Source organism: Oxyura jamaicensis, chromosome 4 (genome assembly GCF_011077185.1).
Source record: "Oxyura jamaicensis isolate SHBP4307 breed ruddy duck chromosome 4, BPBGC_Ojam_1.0, whole genome shotgun sequence".
Classification (NCBI taxonomy): Eukaryota; Metazoa; Chordata; class Aves; order Anseriformes; family Anatidae; genus Oxyura; species Oxyura jamaicensis.
In genome coordinates, this window is record NC_048896.1 from 89,218,750 (window position 1) to 89,233,682 (window position 14,933).

At 38.5% G+C, this 14,933-nt stretch overlaps 1 protein-coding gene across 1 annotated transcript in view; it reads right to left on the reverse strand.

Moving 5' to 3' along the window:
- Window positions 1-14,933, reverse strand: part of UVSSA (UV stimulated scaffold protein A) — a 51,578-nt gene that overhangs the window by 21,786 nt on the left and 14,859 nt on the right. Inside the window, exon 7 of the mRNA XM_035325648.1 lies at window positions 6,674-6,782. Within this exon, the coding sequence (XP_035181539.1) occupies window positions 6,674-6,782 (109 nt within the window). The remainder of the gene's footprint in view (window positions 1-6,673; window positions 6,783-14,933) is intronic.

Genomic DNA, 14,933 nt, shown 5'->3' on the forward strand with positions numbered 1-14,933 from the left:
AACAGACAAATCAAACCAGACTAAAAAGCCATTAGGTTTTTAAAGCAGAACCCAGAAAAATTGAGAAACCATCGTTTCTTCTAATTTTAAAAAAAAAGCTTAAGTGTAATTTTTAATTTCGATTTATCCATCAGATGTGTGTCTACTTAGTGATTCAACAGTCAGCAGAACCTCAGAAACTCCATTCCCAAATACTAATGCCATCAAAAACATTTCATTATAGCTGAGGCAGGACACAATCATTCGGTTAGCTTCAGTGATGCACTTTTTTTGGCCTGTAGCTGATGAAAACAATTTGCTAAGCTGCTCTTCTGACATACATCTCTCCCCAGATAAACTCACCTTTCATTTTGTACGAAACACAGCAACCTGTTAGCAACAAAAGCTGCCACACCAAATCCACATCAGCGTTCCCTTACTTGCACTGACTCATCCTTGAGTTAAGTCTAGCCATGAAAAAAACTCTCTCCTGTGGATGCCTAGGCTTGATGTAAACCAAATCATTTCAAAATCCATTTCAAAATGACTTTCAATAAATTTTGCAAATATTCCCACCATGAGGGAACCATAATCAATCCTAATAACAGAAAAACTAAACAAATTATTTTCCTGAAGACTAATAAGTACCGAGAACAAGTCTTTCATTTCAGAGATGTTTAGATGCCCTAATTAGAGATGTGCTCAACACTAGGCGCATAGGGTTTGTACTTTTTCCCTGTGATTTCCAGATTTTCATGCGTACCACTAAAAAACATGGAATAGAGAAATACCTAACTGAAAATCAACAGACTGTAGAAATGCAATCTGTTAGTCTATACAGTGTGTATATATATATATACACACACACACATATATGTGTATATATACACACACACATTTTGTTGTTGTTATTCCCAGTACGGGCTGTTAATCGTTATAGAAAATGCCAAAGCTGTAAAAATCCCACACCTTCGATGAGTGGTTACAACTGTGAGTTTATCCACGTTTCTAAAATGCTCAGGGAGCTGCACTTGTGTAGTCAGAAATATTCCAAATTCTCTTGTTGTAAACACAGGTGCTGAATTCTCTGCTAAGGAAATAGTCCAGTTCTGTGTATATATTTGTTAAGCTGGGATACAAGCCTTCTTTCCCGTGTTGCTATGACATTTCATACAAGAAAAGAAAGGTACTTAACACACAGAAAAGACATGACCCAGACACCATCAGATTAGAAAAGGCAGTTTGGGGACATCTAACCCACAAAAGCACATCATTCTGTGATGTGAAGAGGGAATAATTTCTGAAATGGATAGAACTAACCCCTGGGATTTTAGAACTGCAGCATTGATCTTGATATGAAAAAAGCCCAAACAGATATTAAGACACAACGTGAGCCACTAAAGTAGCTATCAGGGACCTAAAACCATTTTAATATGAGGCTTAAATACAGGAGAAATAATCTGATGAACAAGATTTGAAATAACACTTTATGTTCTTGATTGAACGGTCCTTTCCCACATAATTCTGAATAAAGATTGAAACTTGATAACCAGTCCACTGCTCCCATAATATTCCCAAATCAGATGGCTTCCCCATGTCACCACTTGTAAAATGGCAATACCACTTCCCTGTGCCTCAAAGTGTTATCACATAAATAAATTTGTGGATGCGTGCACTGAGACCCAGGCAAGAATTACGAGTCACGAGAAAACCTATTAGTACCTTGATGTTACCTAATTAGAGCAGGATTCGGCTTTCAGACAAACACTCACATTAAACCATTAGACATAGGTGCCTGAGCTCTCTCTACAGAGATCTATGCAATACAGTCGGTGTCAGGAGAGGTAACAAAGGCCCCTACATTCCCTGAGTGGAACAGCTCCCCAGACATTGTGGCCCTCTCTAAGGCACCTGCAGCAGAAGAGAGCAGTTGCTTGAGGAGATGCTTTGGACTAGATCAGAGAATTGTTCTGTCTTCACCTGGAAAAGCACCTCTCTCAAACCTGATCGCTTCCCTGTGTTGTTCAGAGCTCAGCCACAGCAACGTCAGGGCCAACATGGGCAGGAAGGAATCTCTTCTCCTGGTGTCAGCTCCAAATTCTGTCTTTGGCACAAGAACCGTGTCACATGTCACGGTTTCATTCTTGCCCTTATCCACCAGCTTTAAGCCAATGCAACCAAGAGCTGACTAGCAAGGCTGGAATGTGGGAAATCTCAAGTGGAAATAATGCTTTATTTTCTTTAATAGTACTTCCTCTCTCCCCAAAGCTTGCTTTTAAATGAATAACAACTTAATTTTTTAAGCAGTTAGCATACTGACCATACAAGGGGAAGTTACTCTTCAACAGAAATAAGCAACATTGGTGCACAGCGCTGGGGGAAATGGAGTGCTCCTATGAACATTATCTTCACAGTGCCATTTCTTTTCAGCCCAGCATTTCTCTTTAACAATGAACTGCATTTACGATGGCTCTGTGGTACCACAGGACGGCTGGGCTCGTCTGTTGCAGACATCAGGTGCAAGTGTAAATAAGGATTATACAAATGGGAGGTCATTAAAAGTCTGGTAATGCTAATTTGGCATAACACCCCTAATGGGTTATATCTTCACGCTTCAGTTATCTAATCACCTAAATTCTTTTAACAAATTTACATTTCATCTTACACATGGAGATTCAAATTGACTTGTTTAATTCTCCCTCCACCCAAACTGTGCCCATGCTCAGTTTATCTTACATATTAAATATCACCATCAATTTTTGGATAATCATTACCCACTACATACACTTGCATGCACACACAAAGTTATTATTACACTTGTACATGGCTTCATGCTTATGCATACAAAACCTGCCGTCTTTTACTTTTTCACTAACTTTTCAGATCTCACAAGAACCAAAAAATGCTTGCATGTGTTATTGGAAGCAGCATCTGAGCTTGAAAGGTACCTTGTTTGTAGGATACTTCCATTTTCCTAAGAGAAGTGAAAGGCAATAAGTGACTTTTATATCAATAATCTAGATGTCACCTTCCAATCCAATTTCATGGTCAAGTTTTACATCTTTTTTTTTTTTCCTGCTTAGGATAAAAAGTTAATTTGAGAAGTTGTTCACTTTTCCTGGTTTGTTCAGGTGAAGTAACACAAGGAAAAATGAATCATAGAATATCCCGAGTTGGAAGGGTCCCATCAGGATCATCAAGTCCAACTCCTGGCACCACACAGGTCTACCCAAAAGTTTAGACCATGTGACTAAGTGCACAGTCCAATATCTTCTTAAATTCAGTCAGTCTCGGTGCAGTGACTACTTCACTGGGGAGCCTGTTCCAGTGCACAACCACCCTCTCGGTGAAGAACCTCCTCCTGACGTTGAGCCTAAACTTCCCCTGCCTCAGCTTAACCCCATTCCTGCGGGTCCTATCACTGGTGTTTATGAAGAAAAGGTCTCCTGCCTCTCTGCTCCCCCTCGTGAGGAAGTTGTAGACGGTGATGAGGTCCCCCCTCAGCCTCCTCTTCTCCAGGCTGAACAGGCCCTGTGGCCTCAGCTGCTCCTCATAAGTCTTCCCCTCCAGGCTCTTCACCATCTTCGTCACCCTCCTCTGGACACTCTCCAACAGTTGAATGTCCTTTTTGTACTGTGCTGCCCTGAACTCACAAGGTGAGGCCACACCAGCACAGAGTGGGAAAATGCTTTAAGTTGTTCACACCTTCTCCACAGCACTGAGAATATATTTTACATGGAAGGTTTAATGTTGCCGTTAAGGCATTCTGCTTGCACAGACCTTCGTTTTCTTAGCTCTGCCTTCTCATGAACTGAACGTGAACTAATGAAATGCAGCAAAAACCCAACAGGATTATATTAAGATAAATCTAAAGTCACCGCTATGATAACTGTACTTGCACATGGAATAAAGACCCATATTTAATTAGAGAGATGGCCATCTAACACAGCCAACTCTCCACGGTAACATGCTACTTTGAAATCAATAAATTCTTGTGTAATATGGTAATTCACCTTTCTAAACAAAAATGTGCCAAAGGGAAGCTTACTTTGCTTTTGCTCATTAAAAATATATACACAAGTGAATCCAGTAGAGCAAATAGTGTTCCTGGTTTTACTCATGCAGACCTGAAGTAATTACAAAGAAGTCAGTTGATTTATGCAACACTTATATACTGGCTTCTGAAATAGGTTTTGAACTAGTAACTGATAAGTTGGTCCAAGAGCGCACTTAAGCATGGAAAGATGGAAGAAAGGACATGCATAAAAACACTGCCTGAACGGATACTCTTTCCTGAACTGGACTTTAGGTAATAACTTTAAACGACAGCAAAAAAAACTGAATGCCTTCAGGAATATCAAGAACAGTCCATTTCTTTCAAAATGCTATTTTTAGCAAACATCAGATAAAGAACAACCGACTGTGACCATTAGCTCCCACATAAATGCATGCATACAAAATGAGAGAGAGGTGTCGTTTCCTGATTGGCTTCTTCCCTATAAGGTATGTTCATATTAGAAATAGTTTAAATACAAATTGAGAATTTCTTAAACCATTTTACAGAGATTTTAAAAATATCCTTGAGCAGACAGAGTACTACAGGTGGGTGATGAGACAGTAAGTTGTGGTAGACTTGTTCTTTTATCCTTTTCCATGAGCAGGAATTCAAATGGCAGCTAAGTGTTGTATTAGTGTGATACAAAGGGTGGTAAGATACTTTATTTTTTAAATGTGCGTCCATGAGAAAGACAGGAGAAGGAAGGGAGAACAGGAGAAGAGCACATTTCACTTCCAGTAGAAGTTAACAAGTAATAAAGAGAAATTTCACGTCAGGACTCATCAGGTTCCTGTTAAAGATACAAAAATCAGGTTCCAGTGCCTGGAACTATTAAGGACGGTAGCTATCTTAATAACCAACCTCATTTGCTCCTTTATTTACTATCACCACCACCATTTTGTTTTACTCTCATTAGCTATGTATGCGTAAGAAACATTTCACAGCTACCCAGAAGGCAGCTCTCTCTTCCATCATAATCTTTTTTTTTGCAAGTCCCACTGTTAGCAATAATTGGAACTTACTCAGTGTTTACTGCAGGACTGAGACAGGTGGGACAGCCAACATATACTTTCACTACTTCATTAAAATCTATCATCTTTTTCCATGAACAAAGGAAGAAAAGCTGCTCATTGCTATTTGTCCTTGTGTCCTCAGCCCTTCACCACGGTTCTGTTTGTTACTAATGAGCACACCCCATCCCACTTTCCAACCTCATCACTGCCTCAATACTCCCTGCTGCACTTCACCGTCCCCAGCCAGTGGCTGGACAAAGTACCCACAGGTCGACTGTTTCAAGCCATGCGTGTGCTGAGAGTCAAGCCAAACAACATTGCAGGTGGGGAAAACAGAGAGCTGTGTAGTCTGATCAATGTTGGCCTTACATCCAAGGGTGCCAAGGTGTCCTCGCAGGTTAAGTCCAGATGGTCTGAGACAGACCGAGGCCCTAGCAGGGCCCAGATGTCCTTGAGCTGACCCCAGCCAATACAGGTTATCACTACTGAAAATTTTTCGCAGTCTGTACCCAAAACTGATAGCAGAAGACAGTTAAAAGGTCACCTGAGCCACATCATCTTGGGTTTACACAGGCACACCTCTTTGTTTTTACAGAAAAAGACATTTTTGGCTCACAGAGATAATAGCTACAGCCTGAGTTTTATGATGCAAACCACAGGTAAATTAGACATAAATATGAACAGGTTCAAAAAAGGCAACACAGCAGCAGCCTTACACAAACACCTGTGGAGAAATGTAGGCACAAGAAACTTACTACACTAGCATTTTTCACTTCTATGTAATAGCAGCTACCCTCTCCTCTCCTCTGAATCAAAATCTTCTGACTCTTAAAATGCGCAATGTTATACGGAGCTGAAAAGCTGCAGACATTTAATAAGCTAGATGGACAAAGGAGAAGGAGTAACACACTGAGATTTAATTATTTGAGATGAACTTTCTTCAGGAACTCCCTCTCAGTTTCACAGAAATACATTACAAGTATATAGTTCTTTTAAAAAAAGTCTTTAGAACACATTAAAAGAAGGCTTGCTTCATTTAAAGGAAGCACACAAGACCAAGATTATATTTTGTCATCTGGTATGTGCTCAGTGGCTATCATTCTGTACTTGAAGGTTGAGATCCTTTTCTTTTCTTGTGATAGCAACATCCAACGACAACAAAAAAAAAAAAGCCTACTTTGTGAGCTGTAAGTTGGCTACCCCACGGGAGGAAGCAGCTGCACATCTCCAATTGTTTTGTCTCAATTAGTAGCATTAAAACTTTACCCCATCTCACCAAACTGTTACAAATATTGCTAATATTCAGGCTTGTTTATGGCTTCACTTTGCAATCCCTTCGCTCCCTGCGTTTAGCACACATATAAGCACACACAGCACTGCTCCAAACTCCAGTGGAACACGATGGAATGAAATAAGCTTCTAGTCTCAGTTGCTCTTGCTCCTAGAAAGTATTTGTTTATCTAGAGCCAATCACTGCTCCCCTATCTATGTAATGACTTCCTCATAGCAGCCAGAGAGATTACCCACACCACTGATCACTTTATTACTTCATAATGGCTGTTTATTTACTTTAGAGCAGCAGTAACATGCAGGGATAAAGCTTTTCACAGCTGGGCAAACTCACCATATTCCTTACGCAGGTGGTCTGGAATGTGGGGCTCATAACCTTCCTTCTCAGGGACCTCCACAAATTCATCTTCGTCATCATCGTCATCATCATCTGAGGCTTTCATCTACAGAGATTTTTTTTAATTGTGAAGACAGCTTTTCATTTCCCTTCACACTGCAAATATTTCACAGACATCATGATAGCTCTACTCAGACTCTGTGACAAAAGTATTTCCCTAATTATGTATTTAATCTTCATCTAAGATTAGAACTTTGCTTAACATTTTATCTCTAAAGCCATCCTCTATCCTAAGGGCTTCTTTAAAGATTACAACAGATGCCGTTGGTTAAGTCTGAGAAAGTGCGAAGCTATAAATAAACCAAAAAATCTTAAAATAACGTCAAGATTTTGACTTAATGAGCAAATTAGAGCCTCCTCTTTTCTCCTTTGGTTGATTTTACTCATTCAGCTGCACCCAAATAGTCTGTGGCATGTTATGTAGTATCGAAAAGCTGAAGGGCTCATAAACAGAGCAGGCAAACAGGACAGGAACAATAGACCAGTAGGCTAAAGTAAGAATATTCAGATCAAAGTAAGACAATTCAGATGTGTCTGCATACAACAGTTTCTTCACAGCAGCACTAAAAATACTTGGATGTATTAATTTCTTACCTAATTCATCAAAACCTTACCATTCTTGCCAACAGACTGCGCAAATTACTACCTAGAAGACCAGCAAGACAGGATTTTTCAATTGTGAACTTCATCTATATTACACTCCAAAATGCAACACCTATGAGTACCTGAAATATAAAAATGGAGTTCTTACCAATTAACTGGGTCAATTAATAACTTAAGTGACCTCCCCTAGTTCATTTCAGTCAGCCACTACTGTACACGTGCCAGCAAGCCTCTATGTTATTTTTTAAGCTTGTTTCATACCTGAAAGTGAATTCTTTTTGCTATACGACACGTAACCTTAAAGAATCTGTGCCACCCAAACAAGGCCTGTGCTATCACAGCTACAAAATGCCTACTACACTAAAAGGCAGCAGTGCTGAAGGTTTATGCTCTATTTTGTTTGTCCATCTCAGGAATCACTTAATTCTTAACAACAACATGATTAGCACATTACTGTATGTTTTCAATGCACTTTTATAAGTCTACAAAACAGTAAGGGGATATCAACTAAAAGCAACCTTACCACTGAGCTGTTACTTCCCCCCCTCCCCCCCACTTCACTGCAATAGATAAGGAATGGCATCATTTTTTGTATTTTCAGCTATGTTCTTTACTTCTCCTGCTGCACCTGACTTACGATGATATTCACATCAACTGCTCATTGTACAAGCATGGGAGGATACTGCAGGTTTTGCCTGCAGCAGAATTTTCCCAATTTATTTCACTACCCTAATCGTGTGTCACAGCTGCACAGCTGAGTTCCTTTAAATCATACATATACTCTGAAGCCAACAAAAAAAAAAAAAAAAAAGAAACCAATCTTGGTATATTGACCATAGTTAAAAAATAAAATTAAATAACAAAACAGCATTTCTTTTTGGTCAGTATTACTTGCAAGCTGAATTGAAACTCATTTCTAATAAGCAACGTTAATTGATATTAAATTGATATTAATATACACTTATAATGAAAGGATGGCACAAGTTGAAAGTATGATTCTTCCCTTCATTTAAAAATGACTTTAGGAAAATAGTAGTTGCAAATTGAATATATATATTTGCTTTCTTGAAGAAATGAGTAGATCTACTAGTGCGTCCTTGAAAGAGAATACCTAATTAGTCTTTATTTTAAAATTAAGTCCTAGCATAACCATGTTTGGAAGTATCCTGCCTTCAGGCCCCACCTGGCATGGCCAAGACAGATGCCTGCTGAACCTGACCTCCACAGCAGAATTCAAAACAGAGTTCTAATGAAAAGTCAAATACTCTACCAACAAAACTTGTGAAGGCACTAGATGTGAAAGAGGAGTATTTGTGTTAAACTGCAACCTTTAGAAGACCTTCCTGATGGCCTTTAGAAAGAAAAACAGCATAAAGTTTTGTATACCACGTAACAGCAGAGGGCTAGAGACTGAAGAGAAGCTTGTTCATATTTGGATTTCAAAATCCTGCTGGTGTTGTCATCCCCTTTTTAGCTGTCGGGGCAACTGAATTAAGTTTGGAAGTAACATACATTCCTATTTTTCCAGCTAGGAGCAGGGCAACATCACATTTTTCATACTCCGTTTCTCATTTAGCTACCAAAAAAGACTACACCAAGCTAAAACTTGCCATGGATGATCTTAGTCTACAGCTTTGTTCCGTAACATAAAAGCAGACTAAGCATTATAGAACAGGGTAAGTAAGTTCAGTGTATTTCTATAGTATTTACTCAGTAGCCTGTTCACAAATAAACAGCAACAAGTTTTAAGGAATTGAGGATAATGTCACACGAGTAAGAAAACTCAGTTCAGACAGATCATTTAACTTAAATCACCGAATTATACCTAAAACATCAATGGGTATCACAAGCACTCACATGCACGACAATCTGAGAAGTCTACAAAGAATCCAGATGACTATCTTTAGCTGAAATTTCCTCACATTTTTTTTTCACATGCCATTGGAGGCACATGGCTCTCTGTATATTAATGTACTAAAATTAAGCAGGCCTCAACGTCAAAACTGAAGCAGAAGCAACTTTACTGTATTACCTGCATGGTCTGAAACTTTAAAGCACGTGCACAGCCTGACAGAGAAAAGGCATAATCAGATGCAAATTCACTTTGTTTAGGTACAATCCATGAACTGTGCATTCAAGTAGTATAGAAAACATTAATCATAGGAAACTGTAATTTTTGTTATCAGTCTAACACTAATCAAAAGGGAAACCTGTCACTACCGCTGACCTGTGAAACGTCCCAATTATACTCTTCGGAAATGACAGGAGCACTTAACTTCCTCACTGAGTAAATGACGACGATCAATCAAGTTTGAATAACAATGAGCCACGGAGCTGAAAATTATTTTTTGTATAGAATCTACCCAGGAATTTATGAAAGGTGAAAAGCAACCCAAGGTTTTAGGGGCATTATGGCTTTCAGCTAGTGCACTGCATATCAAACACTAAACAGAATTTATGTGTTTTAATTTTCTAAAAGGTAGATGTGGACTTGGTGCTACAATGCATAACATATAATGCCAGATTTTAAATATGGGGGTCATTTTCATAAAATATTATGCTTATTGTTCACACCCTTGAATTTCACTGGGGTCTTCTATTAAATTTAGATTTCCTGTAAAAAAAATAAATTAACTGCTTAGCTAACTATCAGGAATTAAGCCCCCCTTTTTTTCTTCAAATAGACATAAATCTTTATTTTGATAACACCTTTAACGAGATAAATAAGTTATCTTCTTGCTCTCAAATACAAAGATCACCACTGGTAGAAATTCCAGAAGTTGCACAGTAGCAGTGGCTGGCCATATCTTAATTTATTTCACTCCAGTGAAATAAATCCCGTTATAAAAGCCATCCAATTTATGTTGTTTTGTTCCATTCCCTTTCCACAGAAAGGAGGAGAGCTGATGGGCAACATTGTTAGACATAAAAGTGTCTTTTTTTAATCCAATTCCACTTTTCAAACATGAAAAAAGTTCCAAAGCAAACCATACAGATGCCATATGAAAGTTTAGCCACCTGTTATTTACTTTTCCACTGCAGGTAAACCTTTTTAGTCATTAAAAAAAAAAGAGCTATCAACAATTACTCAGAAGAAGAAATAAACATTTAAAGACCATATTTTTAGTGGCAGAATTAGTAAATTGTAATAGATACGAGGAAAGTCACCACCACAGCTTGGCAGTCTTAGAGAAACATTAACTACTTTCTCTCTCCCACCAGATGGTCATCCAAAGGAAGACCAAACAGAGCCCCCACCCACGGCTACCTGCACCACCACTGCTCATCAAATCTGATGGAAGAGGGAAGTTTCCTGGTTCATTGTTAATCTGCTCTACAACAACAGTGACATTCACTTGTAACTAAATGAATCATGCTTCCACAAAAATGTTTGTTTTTTATTTTTTTTTTTCTTCAAGTGGTAGCATTCCTGACTAGGTATTCTCACTGTCGAAGGAAACAGGATTCAGCTGGACAATTTCCAGATTTTTGGGCTGTACTTACTTGCAGATGAGAATACTGAAAAATAAAATAAAATAAAATTACAGAAAATGCACATGCATTGTTTTCATTGTAATCAGTTAGAATAATGTCTCCTAACTTTCATTAAAACCTTAAAATAGTGCTGACTTCTCTGGCTAGACAAGTGCAATCAAACCATTTGCTCCCTAACTCATTAAAAAAAAAAAAAAAACCTTGAAAATCAACAGATGTTTCCTTCTCAATCTCCATCTTAAAAAAAGAATAAAACTGAAAACAGATACGGGATGCCAGTAGAAATGCAATTGTATCTTCTGCTTTGGAGTCATCACTCCAAGAGCCGCCTCCAACTGTCGGCGTAGCTCAGTGCGACCACAGATCCAGTTAAATGCCATGCTCATTCATCCCATTTTGTAATAAGTACAAATAAATAAATAAGTAAACCTCCACCCTCTGTACAACACTTTGGAAGATGTAAAGGAAAGCCTGTGGTCCTCTTCCTGGTCTTATACAAATTGACTGCTACATTCTGTTAAGAGGATTTAAAAACCTGAGCTTCTGCAATCATAATTAAAGCAAGCAATAAAATGACTAAAGCATACAACACAATCAGTTTATAGCACTAGATGTACAGCGTTCACTAATTATTTCACAAAAAGAAGGAAGAGCAAAGATAGCGCACAAAGAAGTCATATCTACTTACTAAAACACCACTTGCAAACTACAGCTGGGACCATTAAATAAATTTTGCATGGTCTAATTAACTTGGTTTGCAATCTCAATTACTTTTCACCCAAGAAATCACTTTTGTTCAGTTTTATGCGTCTGTTTCCCTTTCTTAAAAAAAATGATGTAAGGCATCCTCAGACAAGTGAACTCTAAACTTCATTTGTCTTTCACCAGGCTTGATGGCTATGCATTTAAAAACCCATTCTATCTTATAAACTAAAAATTAAATGTACTCAGCTGTGATGGTCGTCATTGCATCTGCTATTTATATGCTAATACCCTCACTGGAAGATCTTGCAAATTATTCCACCATGCCAATATCTCATGTGCACCTACTCAAAGCCAACTAAATATTTTTTCTAGAGGCAGAAGATTTCTGGTTAGGGAACCAGAATATTTATCACCACAGAACCCAGCTAAAGGGGCAACCTTAAGTGAATACATTTTTTATTCAGCCACAACACTAAACACAGTTCAGTCATCTTCAATGAAATTTGGGAATGCTCTATGCAGTCAAACACTGACGGGGGGAAAAAGAATTTCTTCAGTACCAGTAATAGAAACTGCATAGTCAAACAATGTATCTTACAGGGAAGGATTTCAAAGGTCCTCCTTTTCTTTCCTTTTACACTATCCCACACAGGGTGAGAAGTAAATAAATGCTGGCACCTTGACAGATTTCAGAACTGTGCTTGAGTTTTCCTGAATGCAATACAAGCAAAACAAACTACTAGAAGAGCTACATTTATAGAGACCTCCCACACACATTTCCTCCCCTCTTCTCCATGATTTGAGCATAAATTCAAACATAGATGACCACAAGTTAGATACCTGGTCCAGGCAAACCCCATTTTACGTTTACCAGTAAAAGTATCACCGTTCATTCTATTTGTAATTGCTCAGCAGCACATAGGTTGCTGGGACAATCCGACTTTTACTGGGGAGTGCACTTTTCACACTACATCATAATTTCCAGAAGGTAGCAGAAATGTTTATAGGGCTTGAGCTGGACAAGAGAGAGTAAGTACAACAGTGATAAACCAGCATATCTTTCTACAAATTGCCTTAGCAATAAAAAACTATCCAACTATTGTAACTGTCCTAGAAATAGGAGCTTGAGGTCACTCAAGACTCGTGTCAAAGCCTTCTCCTTTTTTGATTGGTGGTAAACAGAGCTTGGACACATCCATTGAAAGGACAACAGCAGTGAGGCACATTGCTCAAAACCCATATCATTGTATTACTAGCTACTGTGTCTCTGAACCTGAACAGGTATGTAAGCTTTGGAAGGATTTTAACACAGGGCCACAAAAATTGACTCAAAAAAGACCAGGAGGTCTCAAGGCACAATGGTTTTACAAACCTTGTTTTTTGAAATCAATCGTTTAAAATGAATCATTGTTCAGAAGAAATGAGTATGTCCAATAGACGTGTGTGCATTTATAGTTTCACAAAGAACAACAAATCAAGTTACTCTGGAAAGTGGGTGCATTTAAGAGTGTTATCTGAAGAAGATATTGCAAAGCAGGTTTAGTACTTCTTTAGCAATAACCATTTTAGATGCATCCTCAGATGTACTTTGTGCCCCACTGCTTGGGCTCTTAACCACCAAAACCAGCAGTAGTCGGTTGCACAAATATTCTTAAGCCTTAAGAAAGTATATTAGAAAACCAGAGAACTCTTGCATAATCCCAGCTTTTCATAAAAGAAATACCATGCTCAGGAGTACCACAGATCCCCAAGTCTAACAACACATTTCCTTTCCACGAGAGCTAAAACAGAAGTCTGCTACCTTTCATTATTAAAGCTAATAAAGTAAAAAAGTCTCCTAAAATTTTCTGCTGACCACCTACATTTGATACCTATATTCAACATGTCGCATCAAAAGTGGCTGTAGAGTGCATCAATCCCTTGAATGTTTTTGTGTAATACTTATTTAAAAAATTTACACCTCTTTTCGATGTACAGGAATATACCTCTCAGACACATTACTGTACACACCTCAGGCACTACATCTTCTTGCACAATTATATATATATACACGTATTTTAACAGTACAGTATTTTCTGCTGCTTTTTTCATCCAGTTTATTATTCACACTGGGAGATGAGCTAATCATATCTCACTCCATCAATTTCCAAGTCCTCTGACTAAATAAAGATTGAATTTCATAATCAGATGTGCATTACCTGAGTGCATTCAGTTATTCAAAGAGACAGCCCCACTGCTGGGCTTACCGCTTGTACAGAAGTCTTTTTTTCTGGATTAGGTTCCAGCAAGTTCAGGTCCCTACAGCAATAGGAGCTCTGGTGCTGGTGCAAGGGAGGCACTGGGAACCATCACGGGAGGAAACAGGGACAGGATGGCCGCTTCTGATTGCTGCTTACCAACTTTAAGCCAACCCCAAAATCGCAGCCAAAATATATAAGCTGTTTCCCTGTCCAGCTCCCACAAATAATACAACAGCAACCTGTATGAAAAAAAACCTACCTGCTAAGAAGTGCATTTGGTAACTGCATAACATGCTAAGAAATACCTGCTAGAATTTCATTTTTCATGTTTTGAGAATTATGGAAAGGATTAAATAACTTTAAAAGGGAAAAGCATAAAATAGTATTGCTCATGTTTCCTGTGCCTGGAAAAAACAAACTTGGTTTATTCTTAACTCGTGGGTTATAATGAGAAAAGGAACTCTGTAAAATGCCTACACAATCTTTTTTTTTTTTTTTTTTTTTTTTTTTTTTTGGTCTTAACATAAGGGGAAAGGTTTCTGGGTTTGAAGACTGAGGTGTGATGAAGCCAGCAAAGCTAGAGAATGAAGAAGCCAAGTGACAAGAAATCCTGTTTAGAGTCCACTCTCAGACAGGAACATACCAGAGCAGCAATCCTGAGATGTTTTCCATGCCTAAAAACACTAGAAAAACCCTCATTTTTGTCAGCAAGTAAGAAAGCAACTGTCATCGAGCCACTGACACTGTTTCAGTGTTTCCTTCAACAGCCCGTATGCTTCAGCTCCCTCTCCCTTCTCCTCCTTCCCTGACCAGGTATTTTTCTCTCTGGGCTGTTCCCTGCACACAGGCCTAGCTGGAATTGTTCAAAGCCATTGGTTAAGGCTGCAGTGGCCATATCCATTCCTGAACCAAAAAGTTGTTTTATAGTCCAATAAATCAAAGGGAAACCAAACACCTGTTTCTTTTCCCCTCTACAAAGAAGTCTTGAGGTTTTCCAGTGCTTTTCAGCTAGTCCAAGTTATTTTTGAGGTGATGAACAGTATTTCTATGACCCCTTTGAAATGTTTTAGATAATGTTTTGAATTATTTAATTCCTTCGTGGCTCAGAGGCCTATGTACGATTACAGCCAAGTTTAGAGATGAAGGAAAAAAAT